General features: G+C 36.2%; 1 protein-coding gene across 5 annotated transcripts in view; it reads right to left on the bottom strand.

Moving 5' to 3' along the window:
- The window catches only part of LOC135205932 (lymphocyte cytosolic protein 2-like), a 408,856-nt gene that overhangs the window by 214,927 nt on the left and 167,311 nt on the right, over positions 1–26,618 (bottom strand). For 3 of the 5 annotated variants that reach the window (XM_064237130.1, XM_064237124.1, XM_064237141.1), the window contains 2 exons: positions 12,389–12,548; positions 3,667–3,697 (listed from right to left, as the gene is read on the bottom strand). In XM_064237130.1, the coding sequence (XP_064093200.1) occupies positions 3,667–3,697; positions 12,389–12,548 (191 nt within the window). Of the gene's footprint in view, positions 1–3,666; positions 3,698–12,388; positions 12,549–19,861; positions 20,095–21,796; positions 21,953–26,618 lie in introns of those variants that run through there. The other 2 variants (XM_064237146.1, XM_064237149.1) reach the window with 2 other exon arrangements.

Below are 26,618 nucleotides of genomic sequence, written 5' to 3'. Positions count from 1 at the left end.
TGTATTTCTGTATTCATTTTTTATTTCTGTATGTATTTCTGTAATTCCATATTTAAAACCAACAAGCAAAATATTAAATTTTAAACATATATTTAAGGAGACACTAGCACATGGTATTATATTTTGAATATTTATTTAACCATATGTTTAAATTTCCACTTTTATTGTCATTAATGTTCTTATCTTCTTTGTACTCAAAACAACACCCTTAATGGTTAAGCTGTTAATCATATGGAAGTGTTAGAACTAGTATTATGGAACATGGTAGGAGGGCAAAGTGTAGTGTTAGGTATAGGAGGAAGAATGATTTTGAGGAAACAAGAATGATGTTAGTGAGTCATTGTCTATGTATGTATGCCACCTGGAGACATTAGCTAGGCAAAAAGCAGAGCAAGTGGTTGATAGGAGCGTTAGAGCAAGAAATGTAAGTGTGGTGAAACCTAAGAGGGATAGAAGTGCAAGTGTCGGAAGGTTAGGGTCAGTTAGCTGTGAACGAGCGCAGAAGTGTTATAGATGCGGGAAATCAGGGCATAAGAAGAATGAATGTTGGTGGGTGTTAGGAGCGTGTGTGGGCAAATGGGCCATTTAATGAGTGAGTGTAAGGAAGTAAGGGATATTAAATGCTACAGGTGTGGACAGGTAGGGCATATCTGAACACTTGCAACAGATAGGGTTAAACTGTGATGGTTATTATTCATTAGCATTTTTAGTGTGGACGGTTATGCAGTATTGACAAGGTGAGGAGAGGAAGGGTAAGAAGTTGCTGTTGAACATCCATAGAATTTTTTACTTGCATTTATCCAGGGCTTTGGCTCTATTAATTGAGATAACCAAAAGATTACTTAATATGCTGAACAGCCAGGAAATAAAATTCCCAATAAGAATAGTCCTTCAATAAGAAGACTGCCAAAATGAAACCACTATGCAGTAAGATAGTGTGAGTAAGATAGTGTGAATGTCCAAATCTGCAACAATATATATATTATAAATGCGTAAGTTTAATAAAAAGAAAATACCTTCCATTTGTCTTAACTTCTTGTTGGAAAAATGGCGCTAAATTCCAAGTGACTATCGCCTATCCCATCTTGCAAGTCACTCATAACATGAATCAAACTACATCTTCAAAAATCACTGATTAAGAATACTATACGTTAGGAATAAAAAAAATCAAATGGGGAAAATAAAGTTATGGACATAAGGCAACATATCACTCAGGCTAATATGATTGAATATCTCAGTTTCTGAAGAAAATGTAGCAGGAATACTGACAAAGTAAAAGAAACATATGCTGCACTCACTATAATCCTTGTCCGATTCAAATGAAACTAACAATTTCTCCTTTCCAGCTACCTTCCCCTAGTGTAGTGAGATTCGAGTTCATCATCACTGCTGACAGCTATTAGCTTCAATAACAAGTTGGGGAAAAACTGGAGTTAGTGGGTAATGTAAACTGGGTAGAGTGGAAGACAGGCAGAGGCAGATTCTATGGTTGATGATGGACATGGAGTTCATAGATGAGGACAGACTGAAGATAAGGAGAGTTTGGATGATCAGCAAAGGGAGTGAAGTGGACAGTAAGATGAGGTTTAAAAAGTAATGAAATCACGCCTTGCCAAGGACATCAACTCTTTTCTTCAAGCATTTCCTTGTGCAGCTGACGGTTACATAGTTACTAGACACTATAGTACCCCTTTCAGAGGTGTTAGGATCAACATCCCTCAAAAATTAAATTCCAAGGTCTCCTGACCTGCTACAAATCTTTGATTTTTTACTTCTTGACTTTTCAAATTTTCCTGCATGGTACTACTAAGTCACTATCAACTCCAAATTGGTCAGCAAGTTTCTGTGACTCTCAAACAACTAAGCAAACTCGTCTTCGAATCCTTAACTTGTGCAACAATATCATTATGAATGCTGTCACCAGAATGGATACACTTGAAGATGTGGATGCAATCAGGCCAGACCTTCCAATAAACTGCATCAATGATGAAGTCGATCACAAGCTAAATATTGAAGTGCCAGCAATATTCTTGGAAAATCCCACAACTATCATCTTCAAACTGAGCATAGCTCTTCATCATGTACCACTGATACCAAACCTTGAATGTCACAATGATCCCTTGATCCATGGACTGGATGAAAGAGGTGGTGTTTCAAGGTATAAAAACTCGAGAAAACACAGGTCGCCATACCCTTAGAATGCATTGCTATTATATCTACAAAGAAGAGGTAGTACCAGTTAAGGATGTTATTCTTCCTGGCATATCATGGATGGGTTGATGAAACATAAGCAACATGTAGCTGTGGTAGATTGGGCATATATTATCAGATTGGTCAAAGCTAAAACCCTTCAATGCCTGTGGATTCTCTGAATGTTAAATCAACTGGGCATGAGCTTCAGAACTACTTCTACACTAGAAAGCAGCACAATGGGGATACAGTCTTTGGCACCTTTGAAAACTAGAGCAGTCTACTTTCACTTAACAACTCATAATTCTACTTCCTCTGATCTCTAGGAAGATTTTAGTAACCTCCTCGCTGTCAATCACAGCTTTTACAGTTGTTGTAAAGAATAGAGTATTGACCAGCTTCGTGTGGTCCAGAAGCCCCTGGTGACATTCAGTAAAAATCCCCTTGTAATCTGACCTTCCAACTTTAGCCTTTTAATTGGCAAACAAAGAAAGTTCTTAACTTCTCCAGCAGATTGCGATAAGCTATCTTACCTCCAGATGAAATGCTGTAAGATAGCTTGTACATCCTTTCCACAACTGGTCCATATGTCTTGGTCTTGGTGACCTTCCATAAGTAGCCACTCAGACTTGCAGCAGATTTGACATTCTTCTTCCACAGGATTATTGACTTCAGAGACTGAGACCCACATGACTTACAAACATCAGAGGTACCTCATCCTTTGTTGCAACGCCACACAATGTCAGGCTAAACTTCAACAGCCAAGGTATTGCAAACCTTTTTAGACTTGAAAGTTTCACCAGACACACATTCGCTTGCACTGGACTTGGAAAGCATGTTCAAGACATTCACAGCCCTTCATACAATCACATAACACACTTGTTCCCCTCACAATTTACAAAGCAATTCTTGAGAGTTTCTTGAAAGTTTCACAACACATTCAATAAATAAAGCTACTGGAGTAATGCTCAATGTGACACCAAATGAGATTTGAGTAATACAGAGCAGGTTTCCTTCCAGCGGTCATGTGATGCCAGATGACACTATGCTTGAGATCACACAAGTGGCACAAGCAGACAAGACATTTAAAAATGCACACAACTATTCAGTGTCTCCCCTAGAAGAACAAACCTGCGGCCTCTGCTACTTCATAAGTGCTTATTTTTTCACTAGTTTAGCAAATTTGCTATTGCATCATCTTTAATTTTATATACTCATTCTTAAGGACAAATATTACATAGGCAAAAAGCATATTCCTAAAGACTGCACAGGCAGGTTCAAGTTCAAATACAACTCCTATTCTACTCACATCTAAAGGATATTTGTGAGAAATTGTCTCCTTTAATTTTTTCATACTTTCTAGTTTACCTACGTCTTATATTGTCAATATTTTGAATGCTTTAAGCTTAGCTCTTAATAACAGAGAGATTAATAGGAATACTTTACATAAGAAGTATCAATTCTTCCTATACTTACCTGGAGAACTAATCCCATTTCCAGTATGTGGCTGAAAAGAAAACCAAACGTTAAAATAGAACAAGAGAAATTCAGATATTAATAATCATGATATTAATACTTGTTCAACACAAGTTACAGGTAAGAATATACTGTATATTAGTTACAGTATTCATTCTTCTGCAATACACACAGTGACAGTAAACTGGAATATTTGTTCACCATCAAATAAATGAATCATGAAGTCACACGATTTTAAAACATGTGGTGCCATTGAAATAAACAATTAATCCACAATAAACAGACTTGTAGCTTTGTAAAAGTCCCATTCATTTCAAAAATATATACAATGCATTGAAAAAGTCTTGTCACTGGGAATAAAAAGTAATTAAGAAAAGTTTTGATACCTCACGAGGAATGTTAACTTCTTTAACAAATTTCTATATCAAAGAAGAAGTACACAACACACCTTTCAAGAACTTCAATAAGAACTTAAGATTTCTGCGTACGAATCCCCTCAAGCGCTCATGACTTTAGTTTCACAGCAGGTCTTCATCAATAAATCAATAGCATCATACCAAAAGGTTAACGATAGTAAAATCAGTAATTAAGATAATATAAGAAATTAAACAAACTTGTGTTATACACTAAATGACTAATGAAAAATCTTTTATTTTGTGTTTGATACCGAAAAACAATTGCTGATTAGCCTACATTTCGGCTTTTAAAATGGTGATCTCGTCTCAATAATTCATAAAGGTGATTCAAAGTCCATTTCAAAAGTGCTAACAACCAGCTACCCTCAACATGAAGCACTAGTCTATCTATGTAGATGAAACTTGTGCTCAAGCACAAGGAAGAGAATCAAGAGATATAGGTACAGTCGGCTCACGAACACTTGTCGTAGTTTCTTAATTCATTGTTTGTTATGGAACTATTGCCATATACAGGTGCCAGATTATTTACTTATCAATATATAATATTTCCGTTCAAAGATGTTATACTTGAAATGAATTAAATTAGGATTGAGTAGATTTATTCAATGTATCAAAGATAATTATTTTGCATAGTAAGGAAATATATAGTACCCATGAGTCCACAGATTCGAATTTTATTCTCATCTCCAGCTTCGAGTCTTGACTAGGCCTACTACATAAGTGGGATGTCGTCATTTCGTCTCCTGCAGCCAATAAATAACACATTACGCTGTTAATATTCTTTAATAGCAATGTGTAATTAAACTAATTTTGTCCTTTGATCAATAAAATAATTTGCATGACACATTTAGTGGGCCTAAATCTGACTTCTGATTTTCACACATGATTAGCCTAGGTCAATTTTCAGCAGTATACTCTCTTGGATACGTAACATGAATGAATATTTAAATCGACAATATCTATATTAATCTGCTTTACTTGATTACTCCCGTTATTCTTTTTTTTATTGGTCATGTTCTCCTTTTTCTTATCCTTTTCATAATTGCTTAGCATTATTTACTCAGACCTAGCTATCTCAAGTCAAAAAACAATCATAAAAATTAAACAAATGTAATTTAGTTTTTTTTTATACTGAATTCCTTGCATATCATCCTGTTTCATCCAGATAGTTGGAAAGCTGTGGGAGTCAAAACTGACGAACACATTGAAAAAGGCGTACTTTCATAAAAGCTTTCTTGGGTTAATCTTTCTGCAGCTATTCATTTCTTCTAATATAAATTAATTAAAATTAGTTTCACATTTATGACTAGGCCTATTACATGAGTGTAATGATAGCAAGGAGAAAATCAGTTAGGAATAGCGTGAATATAAGAGAGAAAAAAAATGAGAGAGAACCATTAATAGACAAATTATAGACAGAGAAAGAGAGAGAGAGAGAGGAGAGAGAGGATGAGAGGAGACGGAAGGAGGGAGAGAGACGGAGAGAGAGAGAGAGAGAGAGAGAGAGAGAGAGAGAGTAACTATCTGGAAGTGTCGTAAGATGTTAGTCATGACACGGGGCCAGCCTAATCGTAGCGCAGCCATTAAAAGCTGCCTACCTGTTCCACCTGTGACCTAACCTTTCTACTTTGGCCGGAACTTGAAGACTTCCGGTGACGTCAGTAGTCCCACCTACGAAGGAAGGATTAAGTCAATTAATGACACCCAAGGGACGGTGGTGGATAATCTTCAACCAATAAGGACCACTACCTGGCGGGACAGTGGCCAATCCTCCGCCTATGGTAGGTAGGACAATTTCCTTTGAAGAACCTTCCAGAAGGCAAGCAGAGAACCAGAGAAGCAAAGAAGCAGCGAGGAGAGAAGCTGAAAGAACTGAGCCGAGAACAGAAGCCGTGTGGGGTCCAGAACCTCACAGTCGATTCATAGTCATATCATTAACTCGTAATTTTATGTATATCTTTACTAGTGTGCGAATGAAATAAGAAACGTGCACTGTGTCTTCCTCAGCCTCCCGAGACTCGAACAACCAACAATAAATAAAGCAAGAAACGGTAAAGGATCTATAAACTAAAACGAATTAAAGAGAACAAATAAAGAAAAGAAAGATCCTTACATAAGCATGCAAGTAGCTGAAAAGATAGGATTTATGAAAGGTGACTTTCTCGTTTAAGTCGTTTTCAAAAAATTTATATATATATTATATATATATTTATCATATATATATATATATATATATATAGATATAAATAATATATATATATATATATATATATATTATATATATATATATGCTCAATTCGAGAGGGTTCAAGACGCCAGACGAGAAGCTGCCAAGAATGAGAGGAGAGGGAAGCCATACAGTAACTTGAACTAGCTGGCAGCGGGGAAAAATTCCCCCTCCCCCCATGTCACACTCTATGTTGCAGGGGATATACAGTCTTGTCCAGCCTTGGACCGATATAGACCACGAGGGGTGGCTTGATCACATCTCATGGGTGTTCCAGAACTTTTCCCCCTGCCAATGCTGAAAGTGCATTAGGGCTTAACAAACATATAACAGAAAAGGATCATATTGCTCTATGCTCCCTTCCCGCAGAAGATCAGGGAAACCTGGACCTCATGAGGAGTGCCATCACTCGGGCATTCGAAACCCCTCCTGAAAGGTGGAGAATTGGAGGTGCCTCCATTAGGGCGCTGGACAGTCATGGACAGGCTTGGCTCATTTTAAAGATAAGAACTTCAACACTTGGATGGAATCTCTTCCTGCTCGAGACTTTGCCAACGTTGTGGAGAGTTCCAAGATACAGGATTTCTTCTACTACGCCCCTAACAACCTGGCAAATTACTTACGTTAGCCGAGTGCTCCAGGTGGCAGACGAATGGGAAACTCACCATGCCCACTTAAGCTCTCACAACAGAAAGATCACGCCCCCAGAATTTACGCCTGCAATGGCCCAGCCTAAAAATGGAGTTCTTTCCAAACACTGTCAACAGCTTCTCTGCAGTTTCAAGCTCCCAGACTCGTCCCACTAGCACTCCACCGGAGCAACACAAAAATCAGATGTTAGTATGGCAATCTGTAAAGATTGCAAGCAGAAAGGGCATGGGTCAGCCAAATACCCACAATATCTTAAGTATGGCACTCAGGACACCGCTGCAACATCCACGCCTCCCATTGCTTTAGTAGTGCCCGACCTCCTTTAGGACCTCCTGCAAAGGGTACTGTTTATGTGGTCTCTACCAAATGCCACTCTCAACTGCGCCAGGTTCGGGCTTTCAACGACACTTGCACCCAAATATCCATCATTTGGGAAGACAGACTCCCTCATGGACCTAAGGCAAACCGTCACAGACTAGTGACCCTTGAGCGTATCCATGGCACAAAACTGATTCTCCCGACAACTGCGACCATCAAAAGAGTGTAAATATTTTCTATTATCCCATAGTACTACATATCAGCATCACATTTGGAGCCAGCTATTTGGATATAAATAAGCAAAATTTTAACACTCTGCTACCTCTTCTAAAAAGGTCATGTCTAGTTTCCATTATCACTTTTTGGCTAAGTTCAACACTTACAGAAACTTGAATTTAGTAGTTTCCAAGGAAATTCAAAAGGGTGTACATATCTTGTATTTTGCCATATTACATATCAGTATTAGATCTGGAGTCATCAACCAGAATATAAAGGAGCACAGTTTTCATATGCCTAGTTTCTATTGACATGTTTTTGCTTATTTCACCACTTACAAACTTGCAAGGAAGAAATGCTGAATGCTTATGAAGCATGATATTGATAATGGATTTACTATATTCAGTTTTCTCACATTCACTTTCCCTCAAAAGTGGAATGGTATTGGCAGATAATATCTCCACAATCATTTGCCTTTCCGGCTGTAATCTCTCCATTATCATTTTCCTTTCTGGCTGCATTGCTAGCTAACGAATTTGGGAGCCTCTGGAAGGAACATATTCACCACAGACCTATCAAAAACTAGAGATAGAATTTATCTCATCAGCATACTGTCAATGCCGGATGACCTGGAAGCTTCTTTGGCTATCCAAATTCTTGCATTATGAATGAAATTAGCATCTTGAGTCTACAGTGAGAGGCACATGTTAAAACTTCACATTAATTTTGGTCAAGTTATCCTCTAGTTTCACACTACTGATTTTTAAATTGGAGAGGTAAGACCACACATAAAACATTAATCCTAAAGCTTAGTTAAATCACAGAAAGAATTTGTTGTCCAGTAAATACATGACTGGGTCTGACTGGACACTCCTTATTCTTAAGAACTGACTACAGCTGATTTTGTTATTGAAAACTTACATTCACAACTTTTAGGTCATTCAACCACTAGATTCATAGTGAGCTGTAGCCACAGCTCTGCCAAATTCATCACTGAAGCTACAAAGGTATGGAATACTATTTTCAAGATTATCTTTGCAGTGCCAATAATTACTAATACATAGAGTAGCATGCTACATTGAGGTACTTCCTTATATTATTTGAGATTTTGTTTGAACTTGTCCCTGATATCTTTGTGATTTAAAAAAGTAGCCGTTCTCTTCTTTGGTTGCAACTGTCACTCCTTTAGAATTTTATGCTTCCATGTACTAGTAGTATCACGTGTCATTAATTAATCTGATAAATACATTGATATAAAGTAGCTTAAAAGCAAATGCTTCACGATCAGAGTTTTCATCCTCACTAATCCATTAGCAGTGAAATGCATTTTCCTGAAGCAACAATGAGCTGTAAAAAAGTAACTGTTCCATGCACAATACCCACCTAAATAAGCAAAGACCATTTTTCCCACTAATAAAAACAGAATATTACTGCAATGGGCCAAGAGCTAGTCACTAATAGACTGTCTTCTAGAGGTTTAACAAAAGGCAAAATCCTTGTAAATTCCCATACAAAAAGAAATGTACTCCCTAAGATCCTATTTATGAGATAAGAATGAACAAATTTGACTGATTAATAGCATGTGGGATGCCATGTGAGCCAAGTGCCGTGTCTTTAGCATTCCCAGGCCTGATTTAAATTCTACCATTATCAATGCCAAACTATAAGATTCTTCTCTAAACTATGAGAAATATATGACTCATACCTCTCTTTGTTGATAGTGTGCAAGTAATTCATCACCGGATTTATTTGAAACCTCAGTCAAGTTGAAGTATCTGATATAACTTGACGAGCAGCAACCTTGTCATTATTTTCAGTATTCGGAATTTGCATGAAATATATTTACTTGCTATCTACCAAACTTTGCCACTCCAATGTTGAAGTTTTCAGTATATTACCGTTAGGAATATTTTCCAACATCTTGATTGTAATTTCTTGATATGTCTCCTGAGTGCCTGTTTTATTATTCTGAACTTTGTAGTGACAACTGTAAGCCTTCCATAACTTGTCTTTGCAGCTCTAATTGATATACAAGCTATAGACACTTCATGGTTCCACCATAGAACATTTCGCTGTACAAAGTTTCAAGTTGTTCTTGAAATCAACAAAAAGCAGGCCACAAACCATGGGAAGCTAAGGAATTCTACTGCACCATTTACCACTGGAACCAACCCACTAGTAGCATCTATGGTTTTTTTTTTTTTTAATAAATTTCACATAGCTTTTCCTAAATTCTATCTAGCATGTCCAGTTACAGTAGGACTGAACAACACTAAAAAAAATTGTGAAATGATCACTTTTATATCAATCATTCACCACCTTTCAAATAATATTAATGGAGGAATCCTCATATACAATTAAATCTATTGTTGACAGGCTGCCAGACATGGCAGAGAATGCGTTAGTTTTCTTTCATTATAAGCAAATAATCAGTGTTTGAAGGAAAGTAGTATCCTCCTTCAAGTGACAAATAATGGAACAAATTGCATAGTAGTATGTAGGTAATTTCACATGTAGCCTGCTAGGTTTCAATGAGGAAGTTGTAGAGAGATGTGGCGTTCAGTGGCTGGAAAGCAGACTAAGAAGGTTTGAAAATGTGATGAAATGGAATGGGGAACCATTGGTTAAAAAAGGAACTAATGAAGCAAAATGGAATGGGGAACCATTGGTTAAAAAAGGAACTAATAAAGCTATCAGGGTGAAGTCCAGTGTGAGGGCCAAGGAAATCGTCGAAAATCGGACACACAATGACACCAAAACCTGATGGTAATTTTGGCAAAAAAGTATAAGACAGAAGACACTGAAAAGACCATCTTTCAGACTAAACACCATAACAGAGCTTTTATACATAAAAGACTTAATGATACTAATGGGATAGTATTTTTGCTCATCAATAACCTACAAATCTATTTCCATAGCACACTGGGTCCTGCTCCTCTTTTTCACACTGCCTTCTCCATATCAACTTCATGATTCAGTGCCTCCAAGGTAACAGAAATGTTCTATCGCTTCCAAAATCGTCTCCCCATCACAGTCAAGTTTTCCTTTCCTCCTCATTTGCTCTTTTTAATACCTTCAGGAACTGAAATCCCTTACTTTAAATACAGTTGTAACCGGATCATTCTTTTAGACACTGCAACACTTGATAAATGTTATTCAATTCACTCACAAAACTCTACCTCAACATTCATGCAGACACTTTCTAATAACTGTAAGCTCGGTTTTGTCTCACAGAAGTTCAGTACTCCCTTTGCAATTGCAATCTTCAAACTGTTAAATATTTCTTTGATTTTTTACCTTGAGCCAGCTGGGAACACTACGCACTGCTTGCACAGTCCCTCGGCATTACTTTCTGCACAATGAAGAACTAAGTACTAATTTAGAACTGACACTAACCTTTCTATAAGAGTCTTTATTCTTTTGCTATACCTGTCACTGGCTTCACCTTCGACCTAGTTGTGATATAACATAACTCACTTTATGGCGCTTTTGTAATGACCCAATGAGTACTTGTCTTGATACTCTATCAAACATCTTCTCCAGATTAACAAGCAGCATAATGTTTCATCTTTTTCCTTTCCTGTGCAGAATATAATTATGCGCTTGCTGCTTTATCTTATAGTCTGCACCTGCTATCAATTTTTCTGGCATAAAGCCAATCCGATGATTGTCAATGTCAAAGCATTGTTTCTTAGTCCTTCCTTCTGCCCGCCTTCAGTATTTTTACAGCAGCTTCAAAAAACTTTTGTCAACTATTATTTTTCACACTACTACATTCTCAATCTGTTTTCTAATGGTCCTGGAACTTTTCCCATCTTTCTTTTGCCATGGGCTTCCTTTATCCACCATCTTCCGGATCCTATTCATTCTCTTCACTTAATAGATTTTCAGAGCACTGCTTCAGTTGCTTCTCTTCCTTCATCTATTGCCCATGTGGGTCCCTTTACCATTCTTTTCCATCTTCCTTCGTCCATTTCACTATTCAGTGCATTTCTATTCTTATTTCTATATTGTTGAAATTTTTGTTTAATCTCTCACGCTGTTTCCTCCTTTATGGCTCAAATTTCTTTAACCTGTTTATCTCTCTATCATCCTCCCTGCCAGTCCTAAAAGGCCCTCTTCCTCTCTTCAGCTGCTTGTACTTACCACCATGTCACTCTCTGTGCATTGGTCCTCTCCATGGGCGTTGTCTGCCTTCTTTAAACAGTTCCTATTTCCACTTTTCATTTTATACCTGATAAATTTTGTTACTTATCCTTCTTGTTGACTGTTTCGTTTTCTGGTGCAAGGTTTTATCATTTCGAGTCTCTTCATTCTTCCCCACATTATCAACTCAACGTGTGACTCTTTGGAACCCATAAGCTGATTCCTTAAATAGTTCAGTGTTCAAGGTATCACTAAGACTATTTCATATTACGCCTTTTAATTGGAAATACCATCGAAATGTTGACATCCCACTCTTAATTTTGGTATAGACAATGGATACTTATATTCCAACTTGGGAAATTTGGATTATACTAGTTCGAGAACCATCCTCAAACACTGAATGTGGAAGGGGTGGGCATTGGGGTGTGGGGGGGTTGGGTTAAATGCAATTTGCTTAGAACTGAGCAGGAATTAAGTTATGATATCGAAGACCTAATGAGACCCTAATGAGTAGTGAGTTTATAATGAATTGAGGGGGTGTTTTTGGTGAATAAATGACAAAGTTTTTTTGCAAACAAGCACATGATTTTACAATTCCTAGTGATGATATTTCAATAGCACTAACTTCATGACAACATCAGTTTTCATACAAATTAATATTCATCCATTTCACTTTCATTGATATCCACATGAATGAATAAAATCACAATTAATACCCTTTAAATCATAGTAACCAAACACGACTTACTTGAGAATGAAGAGCACTTTTTGATTCTGTTTCTACATTATCATCAAAATCATCTGAAGAGAAGGAGTCATCACTATCAGATGTCTCTGATTCCTGATCTGATGAAGTTGAAGGGTTTAACTGAGATCCCAGTGGCTGTCTTGACTGATCAGATGATTGGCTGAAAATTAAAGTATCCACTGTAATCGAGAGGAAGAGTCATCAAAATCAGAACTGGACCAAATATTTTTTCTAATTGGTTGATGTATATAAGCACACACCAATGAATTAAAAAAATGCAAAGATTATCATTGCCTAAAATTTTTCAGTGAACAAACATTAATTTTTCCAGAGATTTTCTGTCTGGTGTCTCAGCAAGCCAAAATATATGTATCTGCATATAGAGTAGCATGTTGGCCAAGGCCTTAACCACCTGCTTGGAGATATTACCACTTAGGAAGGAAATTAGAACTTACCAAGAATGGCCAAAATGTAATGCATAGGGTACCTTACTCTGCCCACAAAGACACTGAATAACCAGCTATATTCTTTTTTCCAGTCAAAATTCTTACGTTGGTCAATAACCATAAAACAGCTAATCCCAACCCCAGAGACAATTGTGTGGCTCAAGCTCCCCAGTATAGGCAAACTGAATTTGTAAAAAATACATAAAAAATAAATGTAAACAATCCATACCCAGTAGACTGTAAGTAGGCAGGAGGTGCAAAGAATCTCCAAGGAAGATAAAATTAAGGGAAGGTTTTTTAAAATGAAAAACCAGGGAAGTGGTGGAAAGGAGATAGAGAACCAGAAAAATTGCCTAAAAATAGGCAATTTTTTAAATGTTTTGTAAACAAAAAATACTCTCAATAACGGGAGCTAAGAAGCGCTAAGATTTTGTGGTGTTGTGGAGGTGATATATAAAGGATCTGGTTAAGAATCCATTGGGAGTGATAAGGAAAAATATTAGTTCTAGTGGCATGACTGTGAGATAAATAGAGTAAGCATACTGGTCAAAGATGAAGTGCCTTAAGATGTAACAGAAACAGGCCAAACAACTGATAAAATATTGAGATCTCTGATGTACGTATTTGGACGCGATTTATAAGGCTGGGAGCTAGATATGAATGGAGATTTACAGATGAAATCTAGGAAAGGCATGAATCATGGAATTTCACAAAGGCCTTTTGCATCATGGAACTGGAGGTCATGATGCAGAATGGAGATTAAGACGAAACACGTGTAGTCCATTCTAGTTTTTTCCAGTGAAGGCTTGACTTGGGTCTTTCACCTTCTCTTAATGGCAGTTGTGTTTTAATAGATACCTCATCCATGTAAGAATGTTTATTTTCATGCTTGTTGATGATGGTCTGGTCGTTTGTCACCTGCTAGCAAATCTTCCCTTAAGTGCTGAGGATTTTGTAGGCAATGTCTCCAGTTCAGTAGATGTCAGCAGTCCTGCTTTAGAGGATATCTAGTGTAATTTGCTTCTGATGCCAATTCTGCAGCTTTTGACACTCTGTGACATTCATGGTCTCTTTCGTTTGGTGACTTCTGGTGGAGAGCCAATTTGTTTGTTTGTTTGTATTGCGTTTTTACATTGCATGGAACTAGTGATTATTTAGCAATGGGACCAACGGCTTTACATGACTTCCGAACCATGCCGAGAGTGAACTTCGATCACCAGAAATACACATCTCTAACCCCTCAATGGAATGCCTGACCAAGACCATACCGACCACGCCACTGAGGCTCCTTGTGAACCATGTACTGTGTCAACCCCATCTTTATTGACAGAGTTCCTTGGTGGCACACCTATTAGCGAGTATTCCTCCAGTGCCCTGCTGAGTGTCCTGTGTAGTTTCACTACACCTGTCTTCTGCCCTCACCTCAGCTTGCAAGCATTCTATTCTATGACCATTGTGGGGTCTCCTAGTGCTGAGGAAAAAGGAAGGTCTACTTAATGTGCTTTGGAATCATTCTTACTTTTTTTCTTAAAGATGCTCAGTGTATGCTGTACTGAGTTTTAGAACTTGTTTCAAGATGAGGCCCTACTGTTGCATTCCACTCGCTTGCATGTGAAGGGGTGAGTTATATAAGTCTTCCATTATGTTAATGTTGAGGGTTAAGAATATTATATTGTAATTTTTTAAACAGTTTTCTCTAGTTTTAAGGACACTTTCTTTTCTGATTCTTCTCCTATCGTGTGTTAAGGTAATTTATGCCCAGTTGTAATGGTTGATTTCTATCTTTTACTTATGCCTGTCCCTTTATCTATTGTGGAAAAGTTAGCAAGACAAATGGCGGTTTGATTTTGTGTTGTTTTTGTATGTCTTTCCCTCCTTCAATCCCGTTTTCAAAGGGAGCATCATTCCAAGTTTAAAGTATTTATTGTAAAAAAAAAAAAAAAAAGTGAATTTTGCCAAGCATATTCTTTACCTCTTCATTTTTAGATTTTGCCTTGAACTGTTCATTTTCTGACATTTACTACTGATTAACATGCTGGTTCAGATTACTAATTAGAAAAAAAGTACCTGAAAGTTCCAAGCAACCCCATAAGATCTAGGATTCATTACAATGTATTTTAAGTTTTCACACAATCAGGAAAACCAGAAGAAATGAAGCAAAAATCTTGAGAAAGGACATGAGATGTATTGATAGAAGTGCCATGGACAGACAGATTGTTGGGTAGTTTCTAATAAATAAACTAGTCAATAAATGGAGTACCTGTAACTCAGTCACAGTACAGACCACTGTGAGTTGATTGATTACTGGACACTAAAACCTGAAGAGGTCAGCAAGTATTAAGAAAACTGATAAATATAGCATCAAAAAGTGGTTGCTGGGAACTGCTGATAGAATTCATTCAAACTTCTGCAGAAGTATGTAAAGTGCCTTCAGGGAAGTACTATTATAAAAAAGTAGGAAATAGTAGTAGAATCAAGATATGTAATGGGAAATACAAGAGAAGATGCGAACCTTCAGACTGGTATAGGAAACGTAGGACTAAAAGGAAAAAAAATTGAAGAGGAGTTGGTAGGAATGGCATCAGGCTCTCATCATAAAAGAGGGAAAACAGAGCATGTTCAGTACAACAAACTGGCTAAGGAAGAAATGATTGTGGGTAATTAGGAATGATCATGCTGCTGATCTGTCATGATTGTTCTGTGGACACAGTGCTTGAGAAGGTGAATATTGTATTTTTATTGGCTGAGAAATTTGCTGAGCAGTGGAGTGTAGCATAAACATAAAAAATTCACCTTGATTTCATCATTAGTTACTGAATCTTGCTACGCTAATATTTGTTTTTGGTTAGAATATATGACTAACCTGTGTGATCATGATAACTATTGCTTATGGAACCTTGGCATATGGTTTGCTATGTTTTTGTATTTAGTGTCCATTTTGTAATCTGTTGGCTCCTTTGCATGCCAATAGAGTAAATTGCTTTGCCTCTTGACAAAGCTGGAGATCCTTGACATGCTTGAGTAAGGTGGCCTTCTGCTTATGGTTTTGACAACACTGATGGTTCCAAGGATAAGCATTGGGACTACACCCAAGAGGCAGCCAAAACAACATAGGGTGGAGTGAAGGACCCTGTATCAGTGTAAGTTTAAAAGGAAGATGACTTTTTTTTTTCTTTAATTCTTCATCTAAAAGCCCTTCTGAACAGAGTCAGCAGACTAAACTCAAGAAGGTTTCAAAAGGAAATTAGCTTGCAGAGAGACACATTATAGGTAAAGATGAGAAATCAATATGAGGGAACAGAAAATAAAACTAATACAGCTGAATTCAAGAGACCTCAGAAGAAAGGACGATTGAATATGCTATTTGGAGATAAAAAAAAATCCACAAATGCAGTAGGGAGACCATCCCACATTTTAGTTGTAGCAAGATATAACTCCTTGCAAACTGAGTAGTATTAAACCTGATATTAGAAAACGACACTGTCTGCAGCAGCAGTGCCTAGTGTTGTGAACAAAAACAGCTAGGTCAGGTGAAGAAGAGTGCAGAGGAAGTTTGCCACTGAAGTGCAATTTATGAAACAAACATAATGAACTCCCTTTACGTCTGTGCCACAAATCAACATTAAGAGTTGGTAAAATAAGCTTGAATGATAACGTGACTATGTAAGAATCTGAGAAGAGAGTGAACAATGGAAGACCACACTGGAGAACAGTACTCCAAAGAAAGAAGAAAAGAGTTAAAAACAACACTTTGATATAATAACTTCATCCCAAAACATTCAAAAACATCTCCTAAAGGAGAACAGATTGAGCAATATTACCTACAGTATATGCTTCTCAAAAGTTAATTTCTTATCAACAGTTACCCCTAAGATCTTAAAAGTTACTGACATTCAGAGCAATACCATTTAAATGTAAATCTGGATGCTAAGGCAGAAGTGCTCTGGATTGGCTAACTATCACACTTAGGGGTTTAAGGGGCGTTGAGCTAAAGCCAAAGCCTACTCCACTCATGAATGCATGCCAGATCTTTATTCAGGGATTCTGCAACTACACACACCTAGGAGAGTAGCATATGCCTTGATGCATATAAAATGACATTACTAAAGCTACTACTATACATGCCATCAACACAGGTCCTTTGGGCTCTACCTATTAAGAATTCATTTACTCCAGAATTCACATAGTTAGAGACTGAACTGAAACCTATAACCGACCATGCGAGCCTCTTAGACCAACATCAAGAGCATTCTGCTTAGAAGTTAGTGTATCTGCAAAGGTTTTCAATGAATTCATATGACAGCATTTTCATGTTCTTGGTACTCATGGGGAATGTACCTTGGTAAGAATTTGAAGTCACTTTCTTAGGTCAGTGTTTTACAGCTGTGCACTTCTTGCTTGAAACTTGAAAACAAATATCCGAGTCTTTAACTCTTTTGTTTGAGGGGATTTTGTAGTTCAACAGGAGAGAGGAATTCCAGTAGTGTAAGCATGGATCAAGGTTTAGAGAAGTGCTATAGCAAGCCAGCAAACAGACAAGGAGTCATAATTGGAAGGACCAGAAGGCATTATACACATGCTTCACAAAAGAATTTGTAGAATTATTGAAAATCATGAATAGAATTTGCAGTTATTGAAAATGATGAGTATGACCTACATCATGCATTTTCGGACGCTGTGACCCAAAAAGATAACCAGTGCATCATGAAAGTTAACCCTTTATCTTCAGTAGAGCACGACCTAGTTATCAGCTTTACACCAGGAGAGCACTTACCAATGGAAAAAACAAATTCGAAAATGGAATGCATCACTGAGGGACGAAAACAATACAATAAATTCCCGAGACCAAGCTTTTATACACATGTAAAACCAACTCCATCCGTTGACTACAAAAAAAGTAGTGAATTCACACATAGATCATGCAATTTGGACAACTACAAATATTTCTAAGCAAAACATCAACTTTAGGTGGTTATTTTGGCGGCCATCTTGAAAAATGGCCGCCATTTTGGATTTTCAATTGGCCAATCGGGCAGATTTAATCATCATTTGCACGATTCTTCTAAAAAATTTCTCTTATTGGCCCCACTGTAATAAAAATCAGCCTCTGAAATTCTCCACAGTCTACACTATACAGCATTTAAGTGATGTGGTTGAGGAAAAAGCAATCAAATCACAGAATGGCCAAGTAACTAAGTTCTGCCCTTGAGGAAGCAGATGGAAGACTGTTCATTCTTATAGAAAATCTGCTATAGCATCATCGGACACAGAAGACTTCCAAAAAACTTTGGACCCTTTCTGGAAAAGGACAAACAACAAGATACATTACAGTACATGACCTATGTGAAATAGTAGAAAAACAAATAATTGGAACCTTTCCTGCAGTTCATTCACTTAGTGGTTGTGACACTACGAGTAAAGTCGTAGTCGTAGTCTTGTGAGGGCTAAAGACTATGCTTACCTTATCAAGACTTTGCAAGAGCGGAATGGTCAGATATGATAATACAAAATGCTGACGAGGACTTAACAAGTCTTGATAAAAGAATTCAAGAAAATGGATGACTTCCGCGCCTTTCAATACCAATGCATGAAAAATTTGGATTTTACAAAGCTTCCACTTCTTTCAAACTACACATCAAAAGAGCTTTTCTTCAAGCCAATAGATGGTACTATAGTATATATGACAAAGAATGCTTTCAAAACCCAAATAATTTCGGTTATATAGAAGAGGAAGGTTGGAATCCTCAAATCATTCTACAACAGCTACCTGATGATTGTCCTTTCCCTTGTAATTGCAAGACTTGTTACACAATAAATATATGTAGCTGTAGAATTCAATAGCATGTTCCAGATCTTGCTTTTGTGAAAATTCAGGCAAATGTAGGAGTGATTGTGATGTATAAAAACTCAATTGTGGTGGGATGAAATATTTTTTATGCCATATTTATGTAATTATGATATGTGATTATATAATATATATATATATATATATATATATATATATATATATATATATATATTATATAAATATATATATATATATATATATATATATATATATATATATATATATATATATATATATATATATATATATATATATATATATATATATATATATATATATATATATTTATATATAGTGCACATCTTATATTTTACCTGTACGACAGCAAACGTCATCAAAGAGCATTACATGCAATGTAATCTTGCCATACATACTTTTCATGTATTTTTCATAAGCTGCTTATTTTTTCAGGTCTTTTAACTTTCTTACCAGTATGATATAAGAATTTGTTTGTGATAAGATTGGCAAGACTCTTATTTCTTTGTTAGTTTCTTTTTTTGTTCTTATGAGAATGCAATATGTTGATATGAGATAATTCTCGTTTTTTTCTGTTTAACCAAAGATATTCTGCAATAGAGATGTATATTTGAAACAATTTTGAACTCTTGTAATTTTTTCTAGAAGCACTCATTTTCGAGTTAGAGACAAATTTTTACTACTAAACAGACAGAGTTTCTTTGGCATAAAGTATACCATATTACAAAAATGATTATGAATAAATGGATCTACAAATGCCATCATAGAGTGTAAAAATGCTTTTTGAAAAATTCTGAACACTTGTAATTTTTTCTGGAGAGCCTCATCTACGAGACAGAAACAAATTTTCGGACGCAACCGATTTCGGTCTGGCGGCCATCTTGGAAAAAAATCTCCCATATCAGAATCGCGTACCCAAGCTAAAGTCATTCCTAGACATAAAAAAAAAAGGGTGAAGAGAACTGCTGTATACACCTCCGTGCAACAGTCACCACCTATGCGGCTCCTATACTATTAATTAAATTGCATATTTACAGCTACTCAGTAACTTAAATGGATAAACATCAAAAGTGTAATACTAAATTACATGACACTCTGCCAAACCGGCCCCCCACCTAGTATGAACGCTTATGCTAAAATAAATCATTGGAAAATGACGATTTTCCGCATTAAAATTTCGAGACAAGAAAACATGAAACTTACTGTGAAATGTTAAGTTGCCTCCATTTGATGAAATTTCCCTCTGAAGACGCATTTCCTTTTATTTCCTCTAGAAAATCGCCCATTGTCTCTGCAGTTTCAAAGTCAGCTCTCAATCACAGTAACTCAAAACTTATCACAACATACGCTATTTCAAGTCAAGTTACGTAGTCATTATAAAAGCCTTTACTAGAGCACTACAGTAAATGTACTTCTGGGGCTCATCAATAAAAACACTGAAGCAAACAAAGTATAATCACTATCAACCTTAAGGGAGCAGGATGTAGTCACTCAAAAATGATTTCACAACCAAAACTTTAACAACAGCTTATAATAGTGACACCTGGCGCTATTTGGCAACTCAATTGTAAATTCTTGATACAAACGCTATTGGTGGGTCAGAGAAATTAACAGGAGTTTCCCTTAAACCAATTTTTTTCTGATATTTATGTCATACTGTATTTGATTAAAGGCTGTTACTATAATACTTAAAAGGTCACCACTGTTCCTAGGTAACAATATTTTCATCTTCAGACGCCATCACTATCTATGCTTCATCTCCTTCATATGTGTGAACTTTGTAGACATAAGCCTTCGATCGTTTAAGTTGAACTTAGCCCTAGTAACATCAACAATTACGACTCTTGTAAAGATTTGCTGACACACACACACACACACACACACACAACACACACACACACACACACACACACATATATATATTATATATATATATATAGATATCTATATATATATATATAAAGTTTACATTTCTGGCCGTATCATATATTTGCCTAACTGCTTATACAAAATATACTGAACTATACTAACAAATATCACTTACATTTTTTCTTTTTATAGTACAAAATATACCGCACTATATATATATATATATATATATATATATATATATATATATATATATATATATATATATGTGTGTGTGTGTGTGTGTGTGTGTGTGTCATTATCATGTGTAATTTGTGTTTTCTTCCATTGCTACTTAAGCCTATCATTTTGATACCTCTCATGAAATGAGCAGAATATATTACGCCTATTTTTGTATTTCTTATTATCTAAGCTTCAAAAGAATTAAAATGAACAAGAAGTTCAACATAAACTTAGTCATGTTATACGCCAGCAGCGAAGAAAACTACCAGCTCATCAGTGGAGAACTCTCCTCCTCATCGCAAAAGATGACTTTCTTCCATAAAACATCTACCACTGGTGTTTCTCTGCTACGAAGGGAATCTTGGCAGGAATATGATGAAATATTCTTGGCCTCATGTAGCCTGTGACGGGTGGTTTGGGCATCAACTTAAATGGAGAGCATAATGCTCTCTATAGCAACACCGGTCGCTGGAGAGTTCCTTCAATGTTCATCCGATGATGATCGGAGCTCCTTCAGATGATGATCTTCAACAGTAGTGCAATGGGGTCGTCCTCCACATTTGTCAATAAATTTATTATATTTCTCTTTGTTGTCGTATCCATCATACACGGTTGTTCTATTCGCGCCAAGCTGCCGAGCAAAATCTACGATAGAAACATGAGACTTATGCAAGCTAATGATTGATGACCTGCGAGATATTGTGGTGCGGCCGAGTCTGTTATCCAACTTCAGGTGCAAGAGACAAGAGAGACATTTAACTTTCCTGCCCTAGTGTGGTGTCACACGACAATATACGACTTGTGAGATTTTTTCAATTTTGCGTTTTTGACAACGATTATGGTAGAATTATTTCTAATTTTTTTTATAATCTCTATGATGATTATTCAATATCATTTTATTTATTAAAAGGCTTTTATTTGGATTCGAAATACAGTTTTTTCGTTCACTCTTTTGCCCAGTGCAGTCATCTGGCAGAAAATTGGTCAAAATCTTTCATTATTTTCGTAACATAATTTTTCACTCGTCATTCTTTTTTATACTGTTACCCGTATGAATAATAACCAAAACCGAATACGAAAAGCACACATCACTGTATATATCAAAAGAATAAATCATTGTTAGGTGAACGAAAACTTCTGGAACATGTTGCACAGCTTTCTAGTGACTTTACATCCTGACCTTAAGAGAGCAGGATGTACAGTGATAATCAAATCTTATGTGACTTGAATCACATGATTCTTTTTGTATCGCCCGGATTCTCAGACTCAACGTGACGTTGCCGAGTAGCGTTAAACTTTTCTCTTTTTTTTCTAATATCATACATGTCGAAAAGTTTGTGAATTCACAGCTAGCCCTATTTTCCTTATGGTTAAATAAATATGAGCCCTTTAATGCATTGGTATAATTCGTAATCTGTGTGATAACTGATTTTGTTTTTCACTGCTTAGCTCAAAACACATTACGATCAGGTTTAGCGGTGCCATCAATGAGAGCACACTTAACATGCTCCTCGGACTAGTCAACATAACTACGTCAGCAGCATTATAGCAGTAGACCAAATAACTTCAACAGTCATAACTACATTTTCAAAATAGGAAAATGAGTTAAAACAAGTCCTCTTTGAATGTTGAAGTTTTAGGCTGTATTTAAGCTGCCTGTATGTTGCAAAAAGGTTTATAGGCCTAAAATAATAATCTAAGCTTTCTGAGATGTAATCTGTTACTAATGAATTTATTTGTGGAGATTACCTCTTCTTCGAGGAATAAAAGATGATGATGATTTTGATTATAAGGAGATGGCTATTAATCGAAATATCATAAGTATTAATATCAAAGTGTATGGAACACTTCTTTTTCAACTGGTTTAAAATATTATTTTCTTAAAAGTCCTTCTCCTCGCTTTTGGTGTATAATTTATTCTTTTAACAAGGTAACTTGAAGTACAATAATGTGCAGATATCATTTTCTTTCTGGTTAGAAATTGTTAATAGAGGTATGTGAATGCTACGTGTAAAGTAAAGAAATCTATCACCTAGGCCTAGGAATAATATCTTGGCTTTGACAAAAGAATAATTGCATAGGCGAATATTTGGTAGTATGCCATCATTTTTGAAATATTTAAGACATATAACAAATAATTATGAATGAGAATCCAAATATTCCTCTAACAAATATAAAGTAAATGTTTTCAAGATAATTTCATTGTCGCTACTCATTGTAGACCTACTTATGTTACACAAGGTGGTTGTTGTTGCACCGACACTAATGGTGCGTCACACATGCTGCCCCCGCACATTGATATCAGTGGGCACATTCTACTTTTGTATATGCATATTTACATTTTTTTCAGCGTTGAGGTGTAAAAGCAATCAAATAGAGCTATGTCAAATTTTAGGCTCGCTTTGGAAGCAATACTAATGTTATGACAATTCTTCTTTAGCTTTTTAATCTAATATTTGAACTGAGGTTCGATGACGACTTCGTTGTAGTCAAATGCTTCAGCGATGTGTGAGCAAATATTTTGCAAACGTTTCGTGTTTTTTCTGAAATTTGTCTACACGTGACATTTTCTTAGTTTTGAAATATGTGACAGATTTCACTCTTATGAAACATATTATGGCCTTATTGTATGTAATAATCGCGTTTTCGCATTGAAATAATAGTTAAATATGGAGCATGCCAGGTCGAGCATCACTGTACATCTTGTTCAAATACTAATTGTCACATAGTAATACAAAATTCATATTTTGGAAGCTATACACGTAAGAAATCTTCAGTATATAAATATACTAAACAAAAACAAATCTGCAGAATCATTTCATAGCAATTAACTGTAAATTCAGCCTTGAGTCATTCAATAAATATGAAGAATGTTTACATGCGAAAATATGGTATTTAACATGACTGTATTTACTGTAAATATGTTCAACACTGAATGGCCGAACTAAAGTGACAAAACTTCAAACTGATGACAAACTCAATTTTGAAAAAGAAAAAAAAAATTATGGAGCAAGTCAAAAGATCTTAAAATCGCATTGGACACTTTAAGAAAAAAAAATGGGGGGGAGGGTTCTTTCATATGAAACAAAAGGAAAATTAATAGAATGCACAGTCATGTTCTAATCTAAGGGGATATGATTCTCTTTGTGTCGTTCTCAGACCTGTTGTATTGTTGCCAAGTAGAGTTATTTTTTCGTCTTTTTTTTTTTATATCCAATGTCGTCAAGTTTGCGAATTCACAGCTAGCATCATTTTCGTTATGGTTATATAAATATGATCCTTTTGATGCTTTGGTATAATTCGTAACCTGTGTGATTTGAACGGATTTTCTTTTTTACTGCTTAGCTCAAAGGTCAAAGCACATTGTGATGAGGTTAGCGGTGCCGTCAATGACAGCACGCTCAACATGCTCCTTGGGCTGGTCAACGTAACTACCTCTGCAGCATTACAAAAGCAGGCAATAAGTTCAACAGTCATAACCTTTTCAGATTAGGAATAAGAATTACAACAAGTTTTCACTGAATGTTGAAGTTTTAAACCGTGTTCTAGCTGCCTGTCATGTTGCAAAATGATTTATAAGTTTAAATATCTAACTATTAGTATATTAATACCAAGGCCTATGGAACACTTGAGTTTTAACTGGCTTAAAATATTTTCTTATACGTCCTTCTACTCGCTTTTGGTGTATAATTAATTTACTCATTCATACGGTAACTTGAAGTGCAAGCCATTGTATATAACTTCATATGCTTTCTTGCCACAGATTGTTAAAATAGAGATGTGAATGCTAAGTGTAATGCATTTATAGTAAGTAAAGAAATCTAACACACCTAGGTCTAGGAACAAAATCTTGTATGCACAGCGATAGACATTAGGCGCATTTGCCACGTTATTTGAGGATCTAAAACGGGATGGCAACAACTTTTTCAATAACTTCCGTATGTCTCAAGCATCATTCGAGTAACTACTGTGGCGGATATATTATTATATATAATAAATTCGACATGCGGAATGCAGATATAGTCAAATTCCGAGTTTTGTAGTCTTCGAGACTTTTATCCTATAACACTGGTTTCGTCTCCACTAAAGATATAAGATTTAATATATTGATTTCACGTTCCATAACAAGACGTACCGACTAGGGTATCTTTCCCGGGATCCCGATCATATTTAGTCGTTTTGTTTTCGTGGATGTGGTTTCAAATCCCGGGAGTTTCATATTCATATTTTGTATATGATTTGCACTCAATGTATAATAAAGGTCGGGGAAGAAGAAGAGCTGCAGTGAACAAGTTGAACCACAACCGGATGCTCAGTTTCTTACAACATTCTTACACCATGAAAACACATTGATAAATAGTATATATATCATAAAATAACACTAATATCCTTTTCATCATTTAGGTAATTCAATATTTATTGCGAGTTGTAATTTTTATCTCATTTAAAAAATATGAGCTGATTCAATACAGTTTTGAATATGCCTTTTCCGTGATATTCAGAAGTCCCGTGAAACCGTTATAAGTGATACTGTGTGTATGTGTAACAAAACAAGTCAACCGCCAAAGACGTTACAAGTTGGCGTGGCATGGCAGTTCAAAAGAGTGCCACGCATCTCTATATACCTTCGTTATTGGCCCCTTGTGTCTAAGGTACCAGAATAACCAATCGGCTTCTTGCATAATGATGCCATCTGAAAGGGGGCATTGGAAACAGGCCGCACCATCGGTCAGATCAGTTCGTTAGCGGGTCCCAAACAGCACAGACAAACTGGGTCGAGAGTGCCAAGTGCCCCCGCAGTCCCGTTCCCGTCTGCCGCCACACAGAGACGTGTGTCACCGTGAGCGTCAATAAGTCTAACCTGCCGTCCGGCTGTGCACTAGCATAGTTAACGTAATAATTACAAGTAAAGGCCACCTGTGTAGCTGAGAAGAATATACCTGTTTAAACGTTTCCTCGATTATTATTTTTGCATGACCTCCATTGCATGCACGTAAACTTGTCTCTCTCCTGTTTTTCCATCATATCACACCCACAAATGACCGAGATCAGGTCAAATATGTTCTCATTGGATACGGTACGTTTTCATCTCTTTAGAATTATGACAAGGAGAGAGAGAGAGAGAGAGAGAGAGAGAGAGAGAGAGAGAGAGAGAGAGAGAGAGAGAGAGAGAGAGAAAGCAGTATTTCTCAGTAATTTACTTAGTTTTAAATCAAATAATTTATATCAAACTTAGTTTTAAAGAGGATAAAGTACCAGTATATCAGCTCAGTGTATGTAATAATAATAATAATAATAATAATAATAATAATAATAATCCTCAGTTGAATAAAAATGCATGTGTGAAAGGGGCCTAATGGTTGGGTCACAGATGCTCCGCCCACCCGTTTCTGTCGGTGGATGGGTTCTAGCTACAGTAATACTTTTCACATTTACTTATTTAAATTTTTTCAGCGCCGAGGTTACATTGGAAGCAATATTTTATGTTGCACTGGATGCAATGGTAATGTTATGACAATTTTATCTAATTTTTTTTTATTATTCTAACATTTGAACTAAGGCTTATTGATGATTCTTTTGTCGAACACATCGGCGATGAGTGAACGAAAGTTTTGAAAATGTTTCGTAACTGTTTTTCTAAAATTTGGCAACACGAGATATCTTACTACAGTTTTGAAACATATGAAACATTTCACTCTTATGGGACATATCATAGCCTTACTGTATGAAATAAACTCGTTTTCGCATTGAAATAAGAGAAAAATATGGAGCCAGCCTGTGAATTTTGAACGAAATCCTATGCAATCATGTTGTATCACTGAAGAGCTAGCTGTACAATACATTATATACAAAAATAAATTATTTCATA

Source organism: Macrobrachium nipponense, chromosome 11 (assembly GCF_015104395.2).
Source record: "Macrobrachium nipponense isolate FS-2020 chromosome 11, ASM1510439v2, whole genome shotgun sequence".
Taxonomy (NCBI): domain Eukaryota; kingdom Metazoa; phylum Arthropoda; class Malacostraca; order Decapoda; family Palaemonidae; genus Macrobrachium; species Macrobrachium nipponense.
The sequence above is the reverse complement of the archived record's forward strand: the minus strand, read 5'-3'. Positions and strand labels throughout refer to the sequence as shown.